We start from the raw sequence: 27,935 nt of genomic DNA, 5'->3' as shown, positions 1-27,935 counted from the left end.
TCCTGACCTCGTGATCCGCCCGCCTCGGCCTCCCAAAGTGCTGGGATTACAAGCGTGAGCCACCGCGCCCGGCTTCCCCATCCTGATTTCTTAGCTCACTGGGCCAATCGGCGGGTAGGACAGGTGGAGCTCAAATTAGGAGAAAAAAAAACCACACTTCCCGTCATGCCTCTGGGCACCGCTCCCGTTTCCCCCCTCTTCGTCACCGCCTCTTCCCCACGGAAATGAAAGGAGCACTTCCGGGTTCGGCAATAACCTGGAGCCGGTGGCATAGGTTGGCTCTTAAGGGCTTCACCTCGAATCTCCATCTTCGCTCCCGTCTTTCTGGAAACACCTCTTTGATCTCGGCGGTGCGGGACAGGTACCTCCCGGCCGCTGCGGGTGCCCTGGATCCAGTCGGCTGCCCCGGGCGAGCGAGACCCTTTCCTGGTGGAGGCTCAGAGTTCCGGCGGGGTGCATCCGGCCTGTGTGTGGCGCGAGGCAGGGAAGCCGGTACCCGGGTCCTGGCCCCAGCGCTGACGTTTTCTCTCCGCTTTCTTCTCTCTTCGTGGTTGCAGCGTCGCAGACGCTAGTGTGAGCCCCTATGGCAGATACAACCCCGAACGGCCCTCAAGGGGCGGGCGCTGTGGTAAGTGCGAGGGCAGGGTAGCCTGGCTTGATTTGCAAGAGTTAGGAAGAAGCAGGAAGCGTTGCGAGTCCCGAGGCGTTCCAGAAGCTCAGTACTTTCAGGAATGGGATTGATGAGTTGGGGTGGGGAAGTTGGAGCGGGGAGAGGGGAGGTCCTGAGCGAAGATATGGAGGGAACTGCAAGTTTGTTTCCGAAGCGACAATAGGCTGACCTGGAGCTGGTGGCCCTCACCTGTATGCCATGGAAATTGGGTCTTCTTTCCTCTTCTCACACCTCGGTCTTTTGTTTATCGTAGGCCCCAAGGTTAAAGATGCCACATGAGTTTGTGCCATGACACACATGATCCATGACACACACCACGTGGAGCACACGAGTGCTGGCAAAGAACGTTTCTGCCTGGTTTATACCATTGTATATAGAAATTATGCAAAGGGAGGAGAGCGGTGGTCTTTTTCTTATTCACTTTGTTCTTTATGAAGGGAGATATCATTATGCTTTTGTAATTTTTTTAAGATGCTGATCTGGAGCTAACAAGTTATTTGTGCCCGGAGCGTTATTGTCCTCTACTTTTTAATCCATAAATAGTTAAGTATTATTCTGTGTGGCCACAATGCAGTTACCACATTTGGGAAATATTACCTAATATAAAATCCAAGTGCAAATTTCCATAATTGCCCTTTAAAGTTGCTTTCTCTTCATCTGGGATTCAGTCAAAAAGCATGCATCGATGGGCGGGCGCAGTGGCTCACTCTTGTAAGCCCAGAACTTTGGGAGTCCAAGGCGAGAGGATCGGTTGAGTTCAGGAGTTGGAGACCAGCCTTGGAAACATAGCGGGACCTCATCTCTACTAGAAATCAAAAAAATCAGGCGGTGCGTGGTGGCTCACGCCTGTAATCCCAGCACTTTGGGAGGCCAAGGCGGGCGGATTGCTTGCTCCCGAGAAGTTGAAGCTGCAGTGAGCCAAGATTGCGCCACTGCACTCCAGCCTGGGCGATAGAGCAAAACCTCTCAAAACAAACAAACAAACAAACAAACATAAATTAGCCGGTAGTGGAGGTGCGCTCCTATAGTCCCAGCTACTCAGGAGGCTGAGGTGGGTTGTGCTGCTGCGCTCCAGCCTGGGGTGACAGAGCCAGACCCTATCTCAGCATGCATTCAATTTACTGGCCGTATCTTGTTTACTCCCTTTTAATCTAGAACAGTTCTGCCCTCTCCTCCCCTTTTTTGTCCTTTAAGATACTGATAGTTTTCAAGAGTCCAGACATACTTTGCAGCATATATGTACATCTAATATGTATATCTGTATTATATATGAGGAAGCATTTTACATTGATTTATCCCATCATTGCAGAATTTGTTTGATTATTTGATTAAGGTGGTGTCCACCAGTTTCTCCATTTTAAAGATACCTTTTTTCCTTTCTAATTAAAAAGTGTTCTTTGGCATGATACTGTGAGACTGTGCGAATATTGCTCCTCAACAATTTTTCACCCAAAGATCTAGTGATTTTTTTTTTTTTTTTGCCTGATGGTTGGACAGTTTACTCTTAAAAATGTATACCAATACACTTTCTTAAACTTTTAAAATTGTATAATATACATAAGCGTGTACAAAACGAAATGCATAGCTCAATGATTTATTGCAAAATAAACACCCTGAACAAATAGATTTTAAGGAGAATGTTCTAAAACTAACTTTCAAACTGTGGTGCCCAGTTGTAATATTTGTTGAGAAACTGAGCACAGTAAGCTAGATTCATCCTTCGCTTGATTCCTGCTAATCATTTCAGTTTATTGGAGTCACAGTACGGTAAGTCTGAATTTAATGATAAATCAAAGTTGTATTTCATATTCCTGAAATTACCTACATGTGGGTTAAAAAGACATAAAATAGAACAGCCTGGAATTTTACAATGTACTTGCATTTTTCTCTCAATTTTTTTATAGTTTTTTTTTTTAAAGATAATGAAATTAAATTACATAGAGCAGTGTTTTTAGACTTCAGGTAGACCCATTAATGAGTTGAGAAGTCAGTTTAGTGAAAACACCAGCTATTTTTAAAAAATTAAATAGAAAGTGTCAAAATCCATTATATACAGTAGGGTAAATATTGTTTGTGAAACTTTTGTTTATATATCCATGTATATGGATCTCGATGTTAAAATTGCAAAGATCCTAGACAAAAAATGTAAAAGCCACTTTTGAATATAAGGTACATTTTAATGAGAAAATAAATTTTAAGATTCTGCTTTAGTGGTAATAGACATAAGTATTGGGGGGAAGCAGCAAAGGAAAAGATAGAATGGGAAAAAAATGGGGAAGAAAATGGTATACGGAAGTTTAATCTAGGACCACCGAAACTAGGGTAAGACGTGTGGGGGAACATGGAGGTGATAAAGAGAGTGGTGTAATCAGAGAGGCAGGTGGCCATTTAATACCTGTCAGCCATTTTTTGAGCACCTAGAGTATGCCAGGCCCTTGTGCATGTAGGCAGATTACAAGGCGAATGAGTTTAGTTGTTACCACTATCATGGTTTTATATTTCTTCTTCAAAAGGTTTCTTTAATCCATACTGGCTTTATGTGATGTTTTACTCAGCTCTGAGACCTACCTATTTGGATTTGAGATTTTTTTTGCTAATAATAGGCATATGGATCTCTTGAGAGCAATTAGTTTTTGTTTAATGTTCTTTTAAAATAGATGAAGCCAATATTACAAGTGTTAAAGGAACACAGACAATTGTAGTTGAATTTCTGTTAAGATTATTTTTTCTAATTAATTAGTCTTTGCATTTTTTTAAAATGTCAGCTGATATTTTTCTATTTATTTCTGTTTAAGTACTTCTTGTGCTTTCCACATGAAAACTATAAGGTGTTTGGACTTGTCGTTAAGCATATACATGAAACGTGTAATTGCCTTAGAGTTTTCACGTAATGATCTAAAAAACAAATGGAGGAAGATTAAAATATTTTGAGTAGACATAAAAACCACACAGTCTTGATGCTTAAAAACATAATTTGCAGGCATAGCTTACAGTATTTTTCTTTTTAAATTTAGCAATTCATGATGACCAATAAACTGGACACGGCAATGTGGCTTTCTCGCTTGTTCACAGTTTACTGCTCTGCTCTGTTTGTTCTGCCTCTTCTTGGGTATGTATTATACATATTGCTGCCTTTTATATTCAATTGTTGAGTCAGTTTATATGGAATGCCTTTTAGGTGTAAGACTTGTTAACCGGTAAAGGGTTTAGAGACAAATAAAATACAAGTTCCAGCCTTAAAATACTAACAACCTATAAAATTATCAGTTAGAGGAATATTTTATATCTTGTGCTTTGTGAAACTAACACATTGAAAATCCGAGGAAAAATTGATGTGTGGGAATGAGATAAGTTCATGTTTTTTTCATTTTTACTATTTTTACTTATTACTTGACAGGAAGATCCTGCTTTATAAAATTCAATTTTATAAATTGATTATAAAAAATTCAGTTGGGCATATATATGAAGTGAAGCTATTAAAAAGGTAGAATAAGTTCATGTAATTTTTTTCTATTGACAAGTAATTTAGGTGTTGTGCAATTATGATGCAATTCACAAAGGAGGAAGAGACACTGCAGTTGTTTATGTCTCATGATAACCTCTCCTCTGGTAATTTGCAGGTTGCATGAAGCAGCAAGCTTTTACCAACGTGCTTTGCTGGCAAATGCTCTTACCAGTGCTCTGAGGCTGCATCAAAGATTACCACACTTCCAGTTAAGCAGAGCATTCCTGGCCCAGGCTTTGTTAGAGGACAGCTGCCACTACCTGTTGTATTCACTCATCTTTGTAAATTCCTACCCAGTTACAAGTATCCTTTTCTACCTTGTTAACAATGAAATTGCCAACTAAGCATATAAGAGATCTCTTCTGATTATTTCAGCAATGAAGGCATTCCATGAAGCCTGGGTTTGTTCTTGGCACTTCATTTGAATGAAGATATGTTTAGTGTAAGAATTTCTGACTTTAAAATGTGAACTCTAAACTTTGAAGAGCTGATTTAGGAATTTTAAACTATCTTTGTTCTTGACTCTTGTAAGCTTCTATATTAGAATGGATATTTTCAAATTCCACTTCGAGGCACAAGCTTATGCAGAACTTCCTTTAATATTTAAATTTTTTTTCATTTTATTCATGTTTTTGGCAAAGCGTCCAGATATCTTGTTTTAAAAAAGAGAGGTCCTCAGCTCTTTCCGTCTTTTTTTTTTTGAGACAGAGTCTCGCTGTCGCCCAGGCTGGAGTGCAGTGGTGCAATCTCGGTTCACTGCAGACTCCGCCCCCTGGGGTTCACGCCATTCTTCTGCCTCAGCCTCCCTAGTAGCTGGGACTACAGGCGCCCGCCACCTCGCCCGGCTAATTTTTTGTGTTTTTAGTAGAGACAGGGTTTCACTGTGTTAGCCAGGATGGTCTCTATCTCCCGACCTCATGATCTGCCCACCTCGGCCTCCCAAAGTGCTGGGATTACAGGCGTGAGCCACTGTGCCCGGCCAGCTCTTTCCGTCTTAACCCCCAGTGAACTAGACACAAATGGAATTTAACCAAGAAATAACTTATTTAAGCAGGTAATAAGATAATCAATACAAAGAAGTTAATATTTGCTGTGTATAGAGCAGAAAATAAGGACATGCATGGATAATCCATGAAGCTAATGAGAAATAACTCATTTGGAATTTGTATGTTTTCACATTTCAGAGGTGTGTTGTGGGATGATACTGAGTATTCCATAAAGGAGGGGAAAAATAGGGAAGAAGTTCTATAGTGAACACTAGGTTAAGCTTTTTTTTTCTTGCTCTGTCGCCTAGGCTGGAGTGTAGTGGCGCAATCTCGGCTCACTGCACCCTCCGCCTCCTGGGTTCAAGCAGTTCTCTGCCTCAGCCTCCTGAGTAGCTGGGAATACAGGCGCCTGCCACCACACCCGGCTAATTTTTTTGTATTTTTAGTAGAGACAGGGTTTCACCATCTTGGCCAGGCCAGTCTTGAGCTCCTGGCCTCGTGATCCACCTGCCTCTGCCTCCCACAGTGCTGGGATTATAGGCGTGAGCCACGATGCCTGGCCAGGTTAAACATTTTTAAATAGGATTCTTTACTGTAGGGGCTTTGGTATTCTAACGTGTTGTGAAACTAAAAGAGTTAGTAGGGTTTTTTAAACTTAACTTTTTTGGTTTTTTTTTTTTCTGTAGATTATCTCTGCAAATCATTTTGTGCATTGAGAAGTGCTGCTCTAAGAGCTTTTGAATATTTATGATACATCTGTATGTTATGTAAAGCACAATAAAATATGCCTCTGAGACTGAACATTACCTATTTAGATACCTATGCTCCTGAAGTATCAAATTTTTAAATAGATTTTTATAAGTCTTAAGGAAAAGAAATAGGAAGAAACCGAAATTTCCTGAGCACCAATTTTGCCAGTATAAGAACTTGAATTTAGGCCAGGCGCGGTGGCTCACGCGTGGTGGCACTTTGGGAGGCTGAGGTGGGCGGATCACAAGGTCAGGAGATTGAGACCATCCTGGCTAATATGGTGAAACCTCGTCTCTACTAAAAATACAAAAAATTAGCCAGGCGTGGTGGCATGTGCCTGTAGTCCCAGCTGCTCGGGAGGCTGAGGCAGGAGAATTGCTTGAACCCTGGAGGTGGAGGTTGCAGCGAACCGAGATCGTGCCACTGCACTCCAGCCTGGGCGACAGAGCGAGACTCCTCCTCAAAAAAAAAAAAAAAAAGAACTTGACATTTAATCTTTGTAGCACTCTGCTGAAAAAAATTGTTGTAGTATATTTTTAATAAAGATGCTGATTTGCTGATTGTCAGTATTCACTTCCCACACATTGGCTAGTAAGTAGTAATGCTGAAAAGGTCTTTCTAACTTAAAAGCCCTACCTTATCTACAGTTAGTGGGTGAGTAATACTTGTGTACATTAAAAATATTTCTTTCTGTATGTGGGTAAAGCTGGTAACTTCATTTAAATGTTCAGTATATGGAGATTCCCTTTAAATTACTTGCTTCACTGAGATAATGTGGGTAGTTTGAAATGTAAGGATAAAATTTTTCCTGTTTCAATGCATGGGTCTGTAATGTCCCATCATAATTTGTATTGGTTTATTTTTAGGTAAAACTCATTAAATGATTATTATACTGCAACTGTAAATGATAATCACATTTGTTTGGCATATTGGCTCGACCAGCCTCTGTTGATTGAAGTGCTTTGCAGCCACCAGTGTTAAAATTCTAGCCTTTCTGAGCTATAACAGGAAGTTATATAGAGATTTTTTGTCATATCTTTTAGTAGCTTAAAATTTCTTTGGAGGGAGAAATAGAAATGACAGAAAATGTGTTTTAATGTAGGGTAAACTGAATATGTCAATAACTTTGGGAACAGTGCCTCACACAGATCAGGTGCTCAGTAAGTTTTGTTGAGTGAATCCTGAGGTCTTGCCAAATGAGACTCATGACTGGTGAAGAAAACCTTTCTGCCTTTTTATACAGTTGGTTATTTGGTAGCCCCTCTTTCCTGGGAATGTTGAAGATTAAGGATTTCATATTCCTTAAATTCTTACAAAGGGAATGTAGTAAACAGTGGGAATAACATAAACTAGTAATTGGCAGCAAATGCTAATCTGATTATTAAAGTGATACAGTAATAAATAAAAGCAGGCTCTAAGTAATATTACAGACTTGCTTTCTGATCTTCTTAGAAAGGGGATATTTTGTCCTTGCTCGATTAATAACAGATAGTTAGGGCATTTCACCTCTTATCTTTTCTAAATACATTGTATTAACAGTTTAAAAGTAATGTTGAAGACTAAGATTATGAATCTCTTACCAATGATTTGTGAACTACAGAATGTTAGAGATAAAAGACTCATTGGAAATTTCTAGCTTTGATCTCTACATACTCATTTGCCACAGCATGAAACTTGGCCTAGGAAAATTAGGTTAGTGACAGAGTCAGGAGTGGAACTCAGGTATCTTGACTCCCAGTTCAGGGCTCTATTTTCACTACCTGACACTGCCCCTTTTATTGAATTCAGTCTGGATATGTGTCAAAGTTTAAATTCTTTAAGGATCAACAGTTTTATAGTGACTTTAGGAGAGAGTTGTAGCTTCCGTCAGTTTCAAAGTAGTCTATGATTCATTAAAAAATTTAAAACTTCTTATATACTTAGGAAATGGACATTTTTCTTAATTCTTATTAGAGGTGGGAACGAGTTGGTCAGGATATTAATTTGGAGAACTATATTAGAGAGTTAGGGTTCTTCCAGTACTTGGATATAGGTTGGTGTCTTGCTTGTCAGTTGGAAGCTGGGACCCTTGAATTCCTAAATGAGTTATGGTTATAATGAATTTGATACTCAGGTTATGTTACCGCAATCACCATTTCCTGTCGTATCAGGCCTTCAGTTCGTGTAGAAAAATACAATGGTTCATTTCTTAGGAACTGCTAATATTTTTAAGAAAAGTATTTTTGCCATTTGTGATTGACTAACAGTCTATATCATTTTGTGGAATTACTTGACAATTTTTTTTTTTTAAATCAACCTGGCAGAAATTGGGGTGGAGAATGGGGTCTTCTGAACAATTTCCATTTTTCAAAAAGTTGAATGAAAAATGTATGTTTATTCATGGCATAAAGCCAAACAGTTGGACTCAAAAGGATTTTTTCCTTATGTCTGTAATTAAGCTGATGATAATTTCAACTGACTATATACAAAGCAAAATATATACTGCCTTTTTAATTTTTACAAATTGAGAGCATAACCGTGACAACTTGTTAGGTATAGTATCTCAAAATAATGGAGTCCTTGTAGGAAAGAAGTAATAAAAGATCTTTAGTCTTTGGGACTAAAAATTGGGGAATTACTCTTTAAACCATTACCTTAGACTCTTTCCTCAGTGTTTGAGATTGTGAAAGCACTATGAAACTACTGTGTTTGAAGGCTAAGTTCGAGTGACCAAGAAAGCCATTGTAGGGTTAAAAGCTATACTTACAACCCTTTGGGGTGGCCTAGATTTCAATTTAATTTAGCAAGTGTTTACATTGTTACCCAGTAGAAATGAAGGAAAAACCTTTTTTTCACTATTAATTTTTATCATGAAAAGAACTGTGAATTGGCCGGGCGCGGTGGCTCACACCTGTAATCCCGGCACTTTGGGAGGCCGAGGCAGGCGTATCACCTGAGGTAAGGAGTTCGAGACCAGCCTGGCCAACATGGTGAAAACCTGTCTCTACTAAAAATACAAAAATTAGCTGGGCTTGGTGGCAGGCGCCTATAATCTCAGCTACTCAGGAGGCTGAGGCAGGAGAATCGCTTGAACCCAGGAGGCAGAGGTTGCAGTGAGCCAAGATCGTGCCATTGCACTCCAGCCTGGGGGAGAAGAGTGAGACCATCTCAAAAAAAAAAAAGAACTGTGAATTTTAGAAAATGAAATAGTTTACTTTCTTCTTTATAGTTAACAAAATTTGATTTGGCTTAAAGTGTATCAGTAAAACAAGCCATTCCACTGAACTCATTTTAGCAGATGTTTCACATCTGTATATTAGGACATAATACATAGTCTGTTTTGCAGAATACTTGATGACTTTTAAATGTTTTCCTTAATTGTTTTCTTTAGTGAGTATCTTCCCAGTCTTGTTATTCTCTTTGCTTCATGCTGCCACATATACGAAAAAGGTCCTTGATGTAAGTAAAACTACTCTTTGTCTGACTTCTGAATTACAGATCGTTGACATGAATTCAAGTTCTAAGACATTTTGGTATTTGTCACAAAAAGTCCCTCTACACCTTACAAACTTGTTATGAATTATTTAGTGATTGGAAAGTTTTAAGTTTAAAAGTGTTTACTGTTGAAGTTTCACGAACTAGAACATTTTATAGATAAAGGATTGCACTTAAAATCACCCCCCAGTCTCCAGGGGAATTTTTCAAGTTTGAAATAGATCTATTTTTTTGAAACCTGTGTCTCTAAAGTTTGTTGAGCTGTCCGATCTCTTGTTCTATCAATGTTTAATTCTGGCATACCTGATAAGTTGAGTGTACTGAATGAATCTCTTGTACACTAATTTTCAGAACTGCTGCTTTCCTGAAATTCTTATTGCTAGGTTGGAGCATTAAACCTAACTTGGCACCAGGCCATTTACAGCATATACTAAAATTTGAATTAAAATATCCAGGCACATTTACCAAGCACATTTACAGAAATTTGAATTAAAATAGCCAGATTTATGCTTTGTATTGGGCATTTTCTTTATCCCTATAATTCTTTGGTCACAGCAGTAATTACACTGCTGTATAATTCTAACATTAGCTAAGGAAGGAGTCACAGATATTTTAACTGTATTACTGGATAGTCAGATTTTGTCGCAGTTAGAGAGAAATAACCACTATTTTTTGTTAAATAATCGTTCTTGAGAAAAAGCAGCTAAGAATGAAAAGTACTTTTACTAAAGTTGTTTTTTATATTGTCTAAAAATATAAAAAAGCAGGAAAGTATACTGTATTTGTCCTTAAATGGTTTGTGAACTTTGTACCATCATTTCCAAAGTAGTATATTTGGTTGTATTGCCTGTTGGATAGGCTGTTTACCTACAGAAAGAAACTACTGTTATCAGAAATGCTTCACTTATTTCTAATGTTGGTTTTCTTTTGTTTTAGGCAAGGGGCTCAAATAGTTTACCTCTGCTGAGATCTGTCTTGGACAAATTAAGTGCTAATCAACAAAATATTCTGAAATTCATTGCTTGCAATGAAATATTCCTGATGCCTGCAACAGTTTTTATGCTATTTAGGTAAGGAAAAATTATATTTGTTTTGGGAGGCTGATGACTGAACGTAATAAAGATAGTAACTCAAGTTTTATTCTGTTTAAATCTGTTGAAGGTAGGTATTGACATGTAGAGCTAGACGAATCTTAGCAGTTGCCTAATCTAACCTTTGTCATTTATAGTAGAGAACTTGAAATGTAGTAGACCTAGGAATTTGTCTTATTCCTTGTGATTTATCATTTAACGTTTTAAAAATTACTTTCATAGTTACCACCTTTGAAAGAATCTTATGAAGTCTAATCTAGTCCATTTTGTCACTATTGAGATGATGTTTCTTACACTAGAGAAAAACTTTTAAAATTAGGTTCTTATATTAATAGTGCCTACTATCACCTTATTTTGTTTGTATCTTATAGAAGTAATACATGAATAAAGAAAGCCATCCTTTTAAAAGTATGAACATTAAAATAATATTGACCTCTGCATTGAAATTCTTGCATTACATTTTAAAACAATACACCTTGCTACCCAGATGATTGTTTTATCAATTTTTAGTTTTACAAGTGATGAGACATTACAGATAAAAGCTAAAATAACATTTGACTATATGAATCCTAGTTGCAATTTTGTCCTCTTCCCAGAGGTGTAAGGAGTTTAATATGTGTCTATGTATGTAGTCCTTTAAAATACTTATACAAATTTGTAGAACATATATATTGTGGATGTGGAGTTTTGTTTGTTAATTTGTTTAGTCCTTATTACATCAAAGATGTTATTCTGGCTGGGCACAGTGGCTCACGCCTGTAACCCCAGCACTTTGGGAGGCCAGAGTGGGCTGATCACTTGAGGTCAGGAGTTCAAGACCAGCCTGACCAACGTAGTGAAACCCTGTCTCTGTTAAAAATACAAAAATTACGATGTGGAGAAATACGAACACTTTTACACTGTTGGTGGGACTGTAAACTAGTTCAACCATTGTGGAAGTCAGTGTGGCGATTCCTCAGGGATCTAGAACTAGAAATACCATTTGACCCAGCCATCCCATTACTGGGTATATACCCAAAGGACTATAAATCATGCTGCTATAAAGACACATGCACACGTATGTTTATTGCGGCACCATTCACAATAGCAAAGACTTGGAACCAACCCAAATGTCCAACAACGATAGACTGGATTAAGAAAATGTGGCACATATACACCATGGAATACTATGCAGCCATAAAAAATGATGAGTTCATGTCCTTTGTAGGGACATGGGTGAAACTGGAAAACATCATTCTCAGTAAACTATCGCAAGGACAAAAAACCAAACACCTCATGTTCTCACTCACAGGTGGGAATTGAACAATGAGAACTCATGGACACAGGAAGGGGAACATCACACTCCGGGGACTGTTGTGGGGTGGGGGGAGGGGGGAGGGACAGCATTAGGAGATATACCTAATGCTAAATGACGAGTTAATGGGTGCAGCAAAACAACATGGCACGTGGATACATAGGTAACAAACCTGCACATTGTGCACATGTACCCTAAAACATAAGTATAATAATAAAAAATAAATAAATAAAAACAAGAAAAAAAAATACAAAAATTAGCCAGGCATGGTGGTGCACGCCTGTGATCCCAGCTACTCGGGAGGCTGAGACAGGAGAATTGTTTGAATCTGGGAGATGGAGATTGCAGTGAGCTGGTACCACTGCACTGCACTGCAGCCTGGGCAACAGAGTGAGACTCTGTCTCACCAAAAAAAAAAAAAAGGTGTTATTCTGTACCTTTTTCCCACTTGTATGTTTTCATAACCTAATTGATTTGGCATATCTAGTTCTGTTTTTTTTTTTTTTTTTTAGCCGTATAGCATTCCAGCTTATCTCCTGATCATGGAATTTGTTTCCAAATTTTTGCTTTTCCAAATACGGACACAGTAATTATTTTTTACCTGCTTATACTTAATGCCAGTGTTTTCTTTAACATAGATACCAGAATTGATTTTGCTAGTACAAGCTAGGTGCCTTTTGTGTTTAATGGACCATGCTAAATTGTTCTTTAAAATGTCTGTATTACCTGTTTTTCATAATCTTGTTAGTTTGTAACAAACTGTCATTATTGATCATATAGTTATATTTTATAATTTTAAATGTACCTTGCCTTGATTAACTAGTAGAGTTTTCATGTACTTGACAATTACTTCTTTCTATAGCAGTCTCTTCAAACTAAGAACAGAGTTTTATAGATTTCCTTATAAATGTATATCTGTTTCATTCTTTTAAGTAGTGCTTTCTTCTGAGAACTCCAGGACTGGCAGGTGTTGCTTAAGTTGTGTGGTCTCAAGTAGATTTGATGCAGTTGTGTTTGTAAATTAACTCTAAAACCTGACCCTAAAATTTCATAAAAGCCTTCTCTTATCCTAGAAGCTGAAAGCATATAAAAGAAAAGGGTAATGTAATCTGGGACAACAGAAAAAGGGACAAGCTCGTTCTAATGTTTTTCCCATCATTTGTAGGTTTTTCTTTCCACCTCTTTCTTTTGTGATCCTGATCTACACTTAGAAACTTTAATTATTAATTAGTAAAAGGAACTTTTTGCTCCCTTTTGTTATTCATTTTTCTCTGGTTTTTGTGTCACGTAATCCTGCTTTTGGGTCAGACCAGGTTCTGTGATTTGTTTCATGTAAGTAGATGAAAGTTAAAATGGCAGATACCAGGCCGAGTACGGTGGCTCACGGCCTGTAAACCCAGCAGGTTGGGAGGCCAAGGCAGGCAGATCACGAGGTCAAGAGATCAAGACTATCCTGGCCAATATGGTGAAACCCCGTCTCTACTAAAAATACAAAAATTAGCTGGGCATGGTGGCGCATGCCTGCAGTCCCAGCTAGTTGGGAAGCTGAGGCAGGAGAATTGCTTGAACCCTGGAGGCAGAGGTTGCAGTGAGCCGAGATCGTGCTACTGCACTCCAGCCTGGCAACAGACCGAGACTCCGTCTCAAACAAACAAACAAAAAAAAAGGTAGATACCAAGACTAGTTTTTTTATATGGGTATAATTGATGTTTATATCCTGAAACCTCCGGATTCTGTTTAGTAAGCAAAATAATTTCTTACGCTTCTCTTAAATCTGATTAAAGTAATTTTAATGAAATTCTGAGATGCCATGCAAACTTAGACAAAAACTTCACTTTGGAACTATAGTGAATTTTTTGTTAGGAGCACCAGGTTTTGACTGCATTGGTACTTTAATTCAATTGTGCTCCTTAAATGTTTAATTTAAATGTTTATTTGTACAAACTTACCATCTTAATTTTTTAAAATCACTGTAAAAAAGATGAGAATTTACCAGAAATGTTTAAATAGAGAAATAATTTTGTTTGAAAAATTAAAATCAGCTTATAAAGTTGTACTTAATTCTTATTAGGAAAAGCTGTTAATGCCTTAAGTAGGTAGCTTGAATATAACCTAAACAATAAAATAAAGAACAATCTTACATTACTGCTATTCCTAATGTGCTACCCTTTGTGGTAGACACACTGTCTAATATTAGGAGGCTTTATCAAGTTATATTTGTGCCAGTAATGCTTCAAGCCCTGTATTTAAAAATTGATGCATAGTCTGTGAGTTTATCTTACACATGCGTTGCACGCGTGTGCAAAGACAGATAAAAGGATCATTGTGGCTTTATTTCTAATTGACTGGAGCCACCCAAATATTCGTTAGTAGGGAGTTTGTTACATAATAGTCCAAGCATTAGATGGTATATTTGAAGCTGTAAAAAAGATGGAGGTAATTTATGTGTTGTGATATGGGATAATCACCAGGATATAATAAGTTAAACTTAGTTGTGTAGGGTGTTCTCCATTTATATTTAGCGGGGTGTATGTGTGTAAGGACATAGATGTTTCTGTCTCAGTTTTTTGGGAATGATAAACCATCTCTGTCCTAGAGTTGTTAAACAGATTTAGTGAATTATAAAGTGAGCACCATCTTAATGTTAGTCATTATATACACTTGTATATATAAATTTCTCAAAGGACATATTTGAGATTGTGGTATTAAGTTTGAGGAAGGGGCTAACTTGGATGATGGGAAACTTGTTTTTTAAGTGAATATTTTCTATTTATATTTTCTGTGTTGTGTCTCTTACGTTTTCACTTTAAAAAGATAAAAATTTGTCAAATTATTGGGGAAAATGGATGTTGCATTTGTTTAGTGTAAGTTTGTAATCGTGTAAATTTTTTTTGTTATGAAAGTAATACAATTTAGAAGAAAAGGTTAAAAAACCTAATAAAACACATTTGGCATCTTAATATATTTCTTCCAATTTAAAAAAATACAGTTGTCATAATATGTGTAGTTTTATATTCTGCTTTTTTCAAAGTTGCTATGTAATTTTCATAACCAAGATTCTAGGTAGTTGCATATTAAATCCATTAAATAACCGTAATATAAGTTGTTTAATTCTACTTCCTTACGCTTCACATTAGGTTGTTGCCACATTTTGTTTGTAGTTATTTCAGTGAATGTCTTAATTCAGATAGTTTTTCTTAGGGAAGAATTCCAGACTTGGTATTTCATAAACATATATATAAAATTCTTGGGATAGTGTAATTGTGTTTTTTAACCAAGAACAATAATTAGTATAGGCTATGTAGATTTACTAATGAGCCAGTGTAATTTTTTTGGTGGGGGAGAGTGTTTTTTTTTTAATGTATATAAAATAAGTCATTTTTCATTTGCATATTTTATGAAGCTTTACAACTTGATTTCATCAATTAGTAATTATGGAATTATTTAACATTTTCTGATTTATTTAGTATTTTAAAAAATTTCAAAAGTAATACATATAAGAATACATTTATAAAAAATTAAACAACATTTTACTCTTTACCAATCATATACATTCTTTTATATCCTTTTTAAGGATAACTTGGATTTAGACATGGTAGATTTCACTATGACCATTTGATGAATGAAGATACACATATTCTCTAGTTGAATTGCCTTTAAGTTTTGAGAGTATACACATGAATTGATAATGTATATTTATCACGCTTGTATTTGTTTATTTCAGTGGTCAAGGAAGTTTGCTCCAACCTTTTATATACTATAGATTTCTTACTCTTCGATATTCGTCTCGAAGAAACCCATATTGTCGGTAAGCTGATGATTATTTTAGGCATGTTTTATTTGTTGAGAGTATTGTGAATATATAGTATTTGTAAATCTTGAGAGTTACTTAGCTAATGTGTTAGAATTCAGAAGCAAGCAGTGTTTTTGTAAATTTAAGTTCTAGGCCTTAGAATGTACTGGGGTTGGTGAGGAAGTGGTTGTACTTCTTTTTAGAAACTGAGACTGCAGTTATCTACGCCACCTCTAAAGCACTGCTAAAACTTAGCAAATTTTAAAATGTGTAAGACATAGATTCCACTCTCAGCTTTCCTAGTTGAAGAAACAAAACACATGTCAATTAGATAAACAATGGTTAGGATACAGAATTCACAAGCCAATAGATAATGAACGCCATAAGTTTGCTTTGTTTTATCAGTACTGCAGTCCACAGAAGGGAGAGATCATTGGGCCAGAAGATAGATGAGCCCAGGAAGGTTTCACAAAATTGAGATTGTGGGAGGAGTAAAGTTTTTGAATAATGAAAATAGGGAAAGGCATTTTAGGTGGGGAAACAGTAGGAGCAAGAGAGACGAGAAGCACAAGCCATATTTGAAGAACTTTATGTAGAGTTGTTTTGACTCTAATGGAGATTCTGAATGGTGAATTGCTGGAGCTAAGATTAGAAAGGTATATTGGAGCCATATTATAAAATTTCTTGAGTTTTAGGAGAAGAAGTTTGGAATTTATCTTTTAGGTGAATGGGAATGATGGTTTTGACGTGGTCAGAATATTCTTCTGATAGCCTTGTGCCAGAAGAGTTTGAAGCAGAAAAATGAGGAAGCAGAGAAATTTTAGGGAATTACTGTAGTTTTCAGGAATGGAGGCTTAAATTAATATACACTAAATTATGCATTCTGATCTCAAGCATTGGAGTAAAACTAACATGATACTCAGATACTAATATTAACATAGTCTATTTTTAAGTTTAAAATAATGTAGTAGAATTCAGCCAGAAATCCAATGAGTGCATTACAGCAATCTGTATATTTTCAGAAGTACAGTAAAAAGAACTTGAATTTGAATGCTGGCCCATCATTAACTAGCTGTGTGACTAGGCAAGTTATTTAAATTTGGATTTCTTCATTGGTAGAGGAAATAACTCCTGGGGGTGAAGTGAAGTAGTATTTTAAAAGTACTTAGACTGTTAGGTTCTTACTAGTTCATTTTCGTTATTCTATGATCTGATTTTCTGTTCAATGTTTTTGTGCTCTATTAGACAATGTCTTTTTTGTAATACTTTCTAAAACAGAACTTATTTTAGACATTCGTTCTTAGTGAGTCTCTAGTAGCAAATTAACATTCATTTTTACTTGATTTCTTGAGTTTTAGCCTTTTTTCTTTCTGGTCCCTATATTCATTTCAGACATTATCTTGTAGTCTCTTGCCCTGACATCTGTTATTTTAATCAGAAAATTTGTTTTTCTGTGCTTCTTTGTGCCTCCTTCTCCATTCCTATTTTCTCCACATACCCTTAAATCATATTAGTACATCTAGAATTTAGTTTTCAGTGGACTGAAAAGGAAAGGATAGCAGTGAATCAAGATAACACAAATATGTGCTGGTAAACATCTTCAAAGCTGTCTTATAAGCACCCATTTTAATCAAACCAGTGGAAAGGTAATGGAAAATATTTCAGCTTGTAAATATTGATAAACAGGCTATAAAACTACATTTTCAATACTACACTTTTTTTAATTAATGGTTTTGAGACCATCTGTATTCACAATTTGTACCATTTTCATCTACAATATTTATTCTCAAGTTGGTGGTTTCAGTTCTTTTTGGATCTCTAGTGCAGATTGTCTATAGCTGTGCTGTCCAATACAGCACAGCAACCACATTTGACCATTTAAATAAAATCCATAAACCTTAGAACCCAGTTCCTTTTGAGCACAGTTCAGGTGGGTACTCAAAAGCCATGTGTTGCTGGTGGCAACTGTGGATCAGCACACATAAGCAAAAATTTTGTCATTGCTCAAAGTTCTGTTGTCAGTGCCATTAAGGAACTCTCTGACTTGCTCCTTCAGCACAGATATGCAAAAATTTTATCATTGTTCAAAGTTCTGTTGTCCGTGCTGTTAAGGAACTCTGACTTGGTCTATGCCAGCGATGCAGCCAGTAATAAAAGAATTAACTGTGACTTTAGCGAAAGCGATTGACTTCATTAGTCCTCATGTCTTCTAGCTTTATTCATTTGACTGATTGGTTAGAACAGTGATTGTATGTTGATGAACTTATGTGGAATTAAAATATCTTCTTTCAGAGGTACTCACTGCTGAATAAATTAAACAGCCATGTAAATCAGTGTGGTGATGAAGGTGCTCTGAAAGCATAGAGAACAGACAGAGACAAGTAAGAATTCACTGAGGAGGTGGGAACATAAGCCAAGTCTTTTAAAGAATGAGCCTGAGTTCTGACACATGGGTGCCTGAAAAGTGCTTAGCATACTTGAGCTCAGAAAGTCTGTAGAGAATTGATAAATATCTGTGTCCAGAAAGGTAGATGGTAGAAAGGACTAGATCATGAAAGGGTTTGGATTTTATTTTGAGGTAAGGAGAGCCTTTGAAGATTGTAACATGGAGAGGCTGGGAACCCCCATGATGAAATCTGATTTAGAAATATTCCAGAAAATGGATTGCAAGCTCACCAAGAGAAGAAAAATATCAATTTGGAGACTATTAAGAGTAGTCTAGAGCCTGAATTAATCCAGTGGTAAAAGGAAAAGGGGACAAATATGAAAGGTATTAGGAGGTAGGATATTAGGGCTTGAGAGAAAAGAGTAAGTTAAAGACCCACAGGTTTCTGGCTTGGAAGCCTTAGAGTTGTAATGGTACTCTCACGAATACAGGAGATACAGGAAGGGCAGGTTTTGGAAAATTATGCATTACTCCAAATATTATTGTCTTTCTGTGCAAGCATATTAAATACTTGTTTAGAAAAGTAGATTTGTTCCTTTTTTTCTAACCATAAAAGTAAAACAGGACACAAAAAGGTAGAATAGTAGTTGCATCTTTATACAGGATGAGTCAGCACATAAGGTGAAAATTGTGATTGGTTAAAATTACCCTTGATGATCCTTCATATCACTTATAAATGTCAGTACAGTATACATGATTTTGTGTATACTAGCCTGTATAATATATGTGATGTGCACAGTATGTAATAATACTTTGTAGGCAGTGAGCACAGTTAAGGCATAGGCAAAGCCCACATGGTTTTGGGCACAAACATGCAACATAAGTCGATGATAGGAGCGAGGGCAGGGAGTGGCAGGAGATGGGGCAGAAAATTAGATTGAGACTAGATTGTGGAGGGTATTGGGTGTTATGCTGAGGACTTGGGCTTTAGTCGGAAGGCATAAAAGAGTCATAGTTCAGTGTATTGATCCAACTGGGAAGTAACATTTATTGAGCATCTTCTGTATTGCATTTAAACTTCACCACAACTCAGAATTATTTTACAGAAGAGGAAATCTCTGAGGGACAATATGTACATTTAAGGAAATAGTGGGTAAATAAATATATAACACTGTCCATGTTATATATTTTTTCTTGTTCTGTTTTAAAAAACTAGTTGAAAACTAGTTGACTCTAAAAAATATATATATAATTTTTAAAATATAATCTGAGGTTTTAGAGATAGCCATTTATTAAATACCTTTGTTAAATGAGTGTTTCCACCCATAAAAGATGTAGGTGTTGAGTTTGAGAATTTCATTGTATTTTGTGTTTTCACTACAATGCATGCTAGTTATTCTTTTACTTCAAATTCTAATGGCTATGGTATATTCCTTTATGAGCATTTGTTTAGCATTAGAGGCATACTTCAGAAATATTGTGGGAGTGGTTCCAGACTACCACAATAAAGTGAATATCACAATAAAGCTGTCAGATGAATTTTTTTGGTTTTCCAGTGCATACAAAAATTATGTTTACACTCAACTGTAGTCTGTTAAGTGCGCAATAGCATCACCATCAGCAATAAGGCTGTTCTGCTTTCTTATCATTCATCTGTTCACAGAAATGGCACTTTTAATTTTCTTCAGGAACTTTTCCTTTGCATTCACAGCTTGGCTATTTGGCACAAGAGGTCTAGCTTTTGGCCTGTCTTAGCTTTAGCCATGCTTTTTTCACTAAGCTTAATCATTTCTAGTTTTCATCTAAAGTAACAGACATGGGAGGCCTCCTTTCACCTGAGCCATTATAGGGTTATTAATTGGCCTAATTTCAATATTGTATCTCAGGGAATAGGTAGGTCTGAGGAGAGGGAAAGAGACCAACCAGGAATGGCCTTGATGAAGTGCTTCATCTTACATTTGTGCAGTTTGTGGTGCCCCAAAACAGTTACAACACCAAAGAGATCACCATAACAGAATAGATCACAGATCACCATAATAGATTAATAATGAAAACATTTGAAATAGTGGAAGAATTAGCAAAGTGTGACGCAGAGACATGAAGTGAGCACATGCTGTTGGAAAGTGGCACTGATAGTCTTGCTGTATGCAGTGTTGCAACAGACCTTCAATTTGTAAAAAATGAAATAACTGTGGAGTACAATAAAATGAGGTAAGCCTGTGTATTGCTTTTTCCTTGTGTTTCTCAAAGAAAACTATTTTATCTTGCAGGACCTTATTTAATGAACTGAGGATTGTTGTTGAACACATAATAATGAAACCTGCTTGCCCACTGTTTGTGAGAAGACTTTGTCTCCAGAGCATTGCCTTTATAAGCAGATTGGCACCAACAGTTCCATAGTTTAACATCTAGTTAAGCTACAAATATAGTATAAGCATTATTAGCAGCTGGTACTTCTGCTAGGGGTTGTAAATTCCAGGTGTTACACTGACCTCAGTCCAATTTACATAATTTACATAAATGCATCTCAGTGGAAAAATAATCATTTTCTTGGCATGTTAAATCAAGCTTAAAAAGTTTTGAGAAAATTTTACTGCGCTGTGTTGCTAATGGTTAAAGAAGTCTGTATCTAGTGATAAATGTACCAATTTTTTAAAAAAGATGCTGTTGTGCCTATATCATGAAGTACATTTATTTCTCTTGTAAAAAATAGCTCTAAAATTTGTTTCAACCTAATTGGTAACCTGAGTTTATATCTGGCATGAGTTCATTATGGTGATAGACATATGTGAATTCAGTACATTTTGAAACACTATTCTACCATTCAGTAATTTTGGCTAATGATTTTAACATTTCTCAGTGTATTTAATTTCAAATTGTTTTCTTAATTGGTTTTATGCTGCTTTGTTAGGACAGATGTGTTTTGAATGTACCATTATAAGAAGAATTCTACGTATCTTAAACTATGATCTTCTAAAATTTTATTTCCATAAGTACTTCTGTGGCCTTGAGAATTTTTTAAAAGGCTCAACTGTAAGCCTCTTAGCCAATTGGATAAATATTTGGGGTCACCTAGCCATTGAAAGCAGAAAGCAGTAGTGACACAGCTTTCCCTTCAGAGAGCCATTGAGAAACATTTCTCAAGTAGGAAATCCTTCTTTTGCTAATGTGGACATATAGATTATTCGTATTATAGTTTGTAGAACTACCTAGTTCAGAATCTTGACTGCCAGTTTTCTTGGTTTCTTGGCCTTGAATTTTCATAGACAATTGCAACAGTTTAGATGCCTTTTGAAAGGAATTAACGAGGATTCAGCATCTGACTATATGTGTGTCTATTCTGAAATAATAATGGAGAGTATACTGTAGATTACATGTTTACCCATCAAATCTGACTTAAAAGGTTAAATGGAAGGTTTTATAGGTAAGGTAATTGATTGGGAATGGGGTAGGAAGAGGAGTTGTGGGGGAATAGTGTGCATTTCAGTCTCTTAATGCATAGATAAATTTAGGGGAATTGGATGTATTATGCAACTTTGATTTGGGTTGTAAAATGTGTTAAATCCTGTTCATTGAACTCCCATCAACTCTTATAAAATTCATGCTGATCTTCGTTACCGTCGCATGATTGGAAATGTTTAAAACATTGTACAGTTTTAGTATAGAGAAATGTAATGGTTTTTGTGACCAGTTTCTGTCTGCATGTAATTTGGATTTCTCAAATACATTCATTAGTAATTTATCAGCAACATTAGTTTTATTTTTGTTCATCTTCCTAATCTATAAAAAGGGGATATTCTTAGGATAAATACATGAAAAATTATACTTGATAGCTTAACTATACTCAGCTATTTTTGTATTTTTGTAATATCTGTCCACTAAGTTGGAGAAGCAGCCTCATACAGTTGATTTTGTGTATGTGGCTAGTCTTATTGTCACTATATAAGTAATCTAATGGTTTTAGAAACTAAACTTTCTGGAGCAATAAAATGACTATAATGTTAAGTAAACATAACGTTGATTTCTAATTATGTTTTAAAAAATGAAGTCTTGAATTATATCAAGAAATTTTGGCAGCTGAAGTCATGTTTATTTTGAAGCTATTAGTTTTTTCCTATAATTTAAAAAGATCTTTTAGATTTATAGAAGAGTCAGAAATGTACAAGTGAGTTTTTTTTGTTTTGTTTTTGTTTTTTGAGACGGAGTCTCTCTCTGTCGCCAAGGCTGGAATGCAGTGGTGCAATCCTGGCTCACTGCAGCCTCTGCCTCCCTGGTTCAAGTGCTTCTCCTGCCTTAGCTTCCCAAGTAGCTGGGACTACAGGCGCACGTCACCACGCCTGTAGTCCCAGCTGTATTGTAAAAATATAAAATTTTTGTATTTTTAGTAGAGACGGGGGTTTCACCATGTTGGCCAGGATGGTCTCGATCTCCTGACCTCGTGATCTGCCTGCCTCGGCCTCCCAAAGTGCCGGGATTACAGGCGTGAGCCACCACGCCCGGCCAAGAAGAGTTCTTTTGCATACCCTTTACTCAGCTCCTCTCATGTCAACGTTTTACATAACTGTAGAACATTTATCTGAAGTAAGATATTAGCCCAGAACAATACTACTAACTGAAGTATAAAACTTACTTGAATTTCAACAGTTTTTTTCATTTCTTATTTTCCTTTTGTGTGCTCTGTTTATACCATGATCCATGATTATGATTGTCTTTTAAAGATCTGTGTGTCTCTGTTTTGAGTTTTTCCTCTTTATTTTGAAAAGTACTGTTGGTCAAGATAATTGGTCAATAATCCATCTTGGTTTTAACAAAAAGCATTTTAACATTAAAACTACTACAGTATAAAACAACACTCTGTGCTTTAAATTGAGGTTTTGTGTCATTTTAGCAGAGTTATAATATTTCTGATATACTCATGTTTGACAAGTTGAAACAGATTTGTTTCTTAAAGGAAGGTTTAATATACAAAAAAGGTAATCTTAAACTCCCAAAAAAGTAAATTTTACAATTTGAGCATTACTAGATGTTTAGTTTGCATGAACTCATAGTTAGAAATTCTGCAATAGGAATATCTACAACCAGCTGATTTGGAATTTGAAATCATAGTGTTACATGTATACCTATCAAATTAAAATTAAGGAAATACAATAGCAATATATAGAATGAATGTAGTAAGAGAAATTAACTCTTTCTGCATCGTTGAACTTACTGTTAGTTACAGGTTTAAAAGAAGTTCATTTAACATCCAGACTGTCTAATTGTTCTGGAAGTGGTGTAGTACCATTGTTCTTCTGGCATTTTTAAATATTAAACCTTTTTGGATAGATGGAAGCCTTATACAAAATCTACTTTATTTTAGCAAGGATTCTCTGTCCTTTTGTATAGTTGGTACCTTATTAATTTAAACTCTAATATCAATCTAAAGAGAAATTTATTAAATGCAATTTGTATTTAGTTTTTTTTTTTTTTTTGGAATAAAATTCAGAGGTAGATCCTCCTGGAAGAAAGAAAGCAAGCGAACTTTTTAAAGAAAATTAGACTTGAATATTTAAGAACGTCCCTTACAGAGAAAATCAAGGCCAACTATAATACTAAGCTAAAAGTTATGAAAAATTAATAGGTTCTTTTATGGAGCTAAGAATGATGAAACTATCAATACTTCCTTCTTCCTAAAAATCTGGATCAAAACTTCAGGTTAGGTTTCTAAGTTTAGGACATGAATATTATTTTTTCTGGAAAAGAAGATGAGTATATGTGTAATAAGACAAGTAGAACTGAGAGATTTAGTTTTTCTTTTTTTAAAAGTTTTAGTTCAGAATAACATTAATTTTGAGAGATTGAGGTAAAGAACCTTAACTAATGCTAAGGAGTTTACTTTGATTAACATAGTTATTCTGACCACCACCTCTTCCTTCTTCAGTCTCCTTAGAATCTGACAGTCTCAAAGCTGTCACACAAATTAGACTAATTTTGACACTTTGAAATGAAAACTTCAAGGAAGAAGTAGCCATGGACAGTTATGTTTATAATCGGTAGGTGGCACTCTTTCCTCAGGTAGCCCCCCATTTCACATGTTGTGTTTGAAGGTTAAATGCCACCAAAAGTGCTGAGTCAGCTATAAAACTAACTCCCTGAATTCCATGGCCCTTTTAAATATGTAATCATTCAAGATTGAAAAAATATTAAATAAGCATTTTTTGTTTGTTTGCTTGTTTGTTTTTGAGACAGAGTTTCACTCTTGTTGGCCAGGCTGGAGTGCAATGGCGCCATCTCAGCTCACTGCAACCTCTGCCTCCCAGATTCAAGCAATTCTCCTTCAGCCCTCCAAGTAGCTGGGGTTACAGGTGCCCACCACCATGCCCGGCTAATTTTTGTATTTTTAGTAGAGACGGGGTTTCACCATGTTGGCCAGGCTGGTCTTGAACTCCTGACCTCGTGATCCGCCCACCTCAGCCTTCCAAAGTGCTGGATTACAGGCGTGAGCCACTGCGCCTGGCCTACATTTTTAAAATACTGAATTATTCAAAAGAAGTACCCTGTCAATATGTGCTTTCTAGGAAAACAGTAAAATAGGCCACAATTTGGAGTGACATCATTCAGATCATGGTCTATCCAGTTTTTTCTTTTCATGCTAAGTGCCTACATCACCGAAACACACTAATATAAAATTAACCTTTCTCCTTCATTTTCAGATGTGCAGAAAAATGGTACTTAAAATGTTTTCATTATCATTTTGTAGGTAGACTAGATATAGCCCGTTCAACCTCTTTTAAAATTTGGACTTTTGATAGTAGTATAAAAGCATATTGAAATTTGTAGATATTATATTAGGAATGGCACCTAGATTTGAAAATTAAGCTTGGCTTGTAGAGACAACTAGTTTCTCTCTCTCTCTCTCTCTCTTTTTTTTTTTGGAGACAGATTCTCAACCCAGTTGCCCAGGCTGGAGTGCAGTGGTGTAGTCTTGGCTCACTGCAACCTCTGCCTCCTGGGTTCAAGCAATTCTCATGCCTCAGCCTCCCTAGTAGCTGAGACTACAGGTGTGCACCACCATGCCCAGCTAATTTTTGTATTTTTAGTAGAGACAGGATTTCACCATTTTGGTCAGGCTGGTCTTGAACTCCTGGCCTCAAGTGATCTGCCCGCCTCGGCCTCCCAAAGTGCTGGGATTATAGGTGTGAGCCACTAAGCCTGGCTGAGACAACTAGTTTCCCTTAACAACTCATTGGAATTCTCTAGGATTAGGAGAATTCCACAGAGCCTATATGATATTATAGCTCAACATTTAGTATACCAAAGGCATACCCGTGTAAATCTAGGAGTTATTTCCAGAGATTGTTTTAAGGGAGCAGTCTTATATAAGTTATGATTGGATCTGCTATTAAGGAGAAGAAAGGAGCTGCTAAAAGTTTGGGAGGTTTCCTGGTAGTAACTATTCTAGGAAATATTTATGTTTTAAGGCGATGTTCACATGGGTTCTTTAGAAGGAACATAGTCAAGTGTGATGGATTAACTCTATATAGTCTTTCTCCTCTTGTGCATGTAGGAAGTCTGACCTGCAGTGTGAGTTGATGTGACAAGAGATAAAGAAAGCACAGTATTTTAAAATCTAAAGCAGATTCCTTTCTTAGAAAACAATAGGAAAAAATTATAGATGGATATCTTTGCTGAAATCTAACAGTTAGCTCATATTCCAGGAGAAAGAATGGCCTAAGAATCATTTCATGTTATCTAGCCTTCTGAAGCTACTCACTTGATATGCCTAGCACTTTGAAACTAACCTTTTTTTTCTTGGTTCATGATGGTTTAATTCCAAATATTTACTATTTTCTCTTGTAACTGTTAGAACAGTTCCTTTGACATTAATTTTTGCCTACATATATATTTTTAAGTTGAGACCAAATCGGTGAAGTGTTGACTGAGTGACATTTGTGATGTGTGTATATTGGAACAAATGTAAAAGGGTTACAAAGATTAGAAACAGGGTCATAAAAAATGGCTTGATTTATAAATGCATTACTTTTGGTGCTTTATATAATGGCATATATTGAACTAAAAATTTGTATATGCAGTATGTCAGCATTTCTTAGTAACTTCTCTTGAATCCATTTTTAATATCTAATATTGTACAGGTTGGGGAGTTACATTCTTCAGGCCAATACTATCCAGACTATATAAATTTATAAAATAAATTGAAAAATTCATTCCCCTGTATTCAAGACCAAAGCACATAAATGCTAATGTAGGGCTCAGAGGGGAAATACAGTTCTCCTGCATATTTGAGAAAATGTGAAGTCCTTTCAAGAAAATCTAATAAACATAATAATCATAGCCTGCTGACACTAAGGAAAAAGGACCTCATTCACTCTTTCTTTTATGCAGTGATTTACTGGTCCCTACTGATTTCCAAATTGGATCACGATAGTAAATTATCCATGCTGGTACCTGTGAAAGTAAGCCCTGGGATCCATATTTGTTTTGTGTTCTGCTTAAATCAGCAAGAATGATAAATTTGATGGTGTGAAATTGGAAGTATCAAGGGCTTTCTTTGGTGATTGAGGGAAATAATGTCTCTACTTGTAATTTATTGTGACCCTTTTTCACTGTATATACTTTGTATGTCTAATATTTATTTCAATGCAAATTAAATTGTTCCTTCATCTGTATTGTTATATGTAAGATTTTATTGATGTTAAAATCTAATTGTGGAATAAAAATCTCTCTGGATTTAAGCAGATACAAAAATGTTATCTTGCAAAAGAACTAAGAACGTTTGTAGTTAGAAATCAGCTTTCCTTTGAGCTTAATTGCCTTTTTGTTAGAATAAGGTGAATTTGAACACACTTCTTTTATCCTCAGCCCATCATAAATAATAGAGATGCCGTGATTTTGAGGTCTGATGTGAAACTGGTAAAAATGTGATCTAAGGTGTAACTGGAAAAAAAAAGGAAAGAAAAATTACATTGATGTCTCAGCTGTTTGCTTGATTCTGTACTTTTTTTAATCTAGTGAAATTTATACTCTAGAGATCAGTTATAGCCCTATAATGATTCACAGCATACAGTCATCAGTCAATGCAGGATAACAAAGAAATATATTTCCCTTCTAGGTGTTAAGAATTTTCTACGGCTTTTTAACAAGTGGCATTAAGCAATACACTGTACAAGGAAGTTAAATCCTTGTCCATTTGGAGATTGTAATCTAAGAGCATTATGGAAATCAGTTGTATAAAGGCAATTCTGACAGGTGAATAAATATTAATTAGTAAATGAGTTATCTACGTAAGGGGAAAAGTGGTAATGCAATAAATAAAAAGAGTTAGGAAAATTGATTTCCTAAAGATTTAATAGTGTGAGTTCTTAGGGACATATGCATTATTGATTCATAATGCTCTTTCCTTTAGCATATGGAAATATTTGGAGCTGTTTATAAAATAATTCTGAGCTTTGTGAAGGGAAAAATATTTCATTCCTCAAGGCTGGTTGAATGGAGAAACTCCAAGAAAGTGGTGCACTGAGATCCTTGAGAATTATCAGTCTAAGCAGGTGACGTGTCAACAAAGGTCTTTTAAAAGTTTATGTTATCAAGGCAAATTTTGAACATGCACAAAAATAGTGTAATGAACCTCCATATTCTGATCTCCCAGCCCTCACAATCCTTGGCTGTGGTGAAATGTGCCCTACCCTTATCCCTGTTCACTTTCCTTTCTCCTGGTTTAAATCATTTCATGTTATTTTAAATAACTTAGTAAAATTTTAATTATGTATCTCTAACATATTAAGATGCTTTTTAAGATCAATATAAAAAGTTAACGATAATTATCATAGGTCTTTTAGGTTGGATGACTAGAAATGATTAAGAGTAATGCCCTGATGGTAAAAAGGCTTACATGATTTTATTGCAATATATTATGAAGGGAGGGGGAAATTCCACTATTTTTTAGTAAAGGGAAGACTTCTCTCCATATATTGTTGCCCTCCGGAAAA

At 36.1% G+C, this 27,935-nt stretch overlaps 1 protein-coding gene across 2 annotated transcripts; it reads left to right on the top strand.

The window, feature by feature from the left end:
* The first annotated feature begins 231 nt into the window (after nucleotides 1–231).
* On the top strand, nucleotides 232–26,676 carry TMEM33 (transmembrane protein 33). 2 transcript variants are annotated; one of them, XR_009210618.1, is made up of 8 exons: nucleotides 232–628; nucleotides 3,685–3,779; nucleotides 4,291–4,478; nucleotides 9,282–9,349; nucleotides 10,322–10,455; nucleotides 15,495–15,578; nucleotides 20,220–22,254; nucleotides 22,299–26,676. XR_009210618.1 is itself a non-coding variant. In XM_032135958.2 (7 exons), the coding sequence occupies exons 1-7, from the start codon at nucleotides 584–586 to the stop codon at nucleotides 20,347–20,349; spliced, it is 744 nt and encodes a 247-aa protein (XP_031991849.1). In that variant the 5' UTR covers nucleotides 232–583; the 3' UTR covers nucleotides 20,350–26,676. The 2 variants fall into 2 exon arrangements, 1 of the variants encoding a protein (XP_031991849.1); XM_032135958.2 differs by having other exon boundaries at nucleotides 20,220–26,676.
* Nucleotides 26,677–27,935: the final 1,259 nt, after the last annotated feature.

The sequence above is a fragment of the Hylobates moloch genome, unplaced genomic scaffold (assembly GCF_009828535.3).
Source record: "Hylobates moloch isolate HMO894 unplaced genomic scaffold, HMol_V3 SCAFFOLD_17, whole genome shotgun sequence".
NCBI classification, from domain to species: domain Eukaryota; kingdom Metazoa; phylum Chordata; class Mammalia; order Primates; family Hylobatidae; genus Hylobates; species Hylobates moloch.
This window is presented reverse-complemented; position numbering and strand designations above follow the sequence as displayed.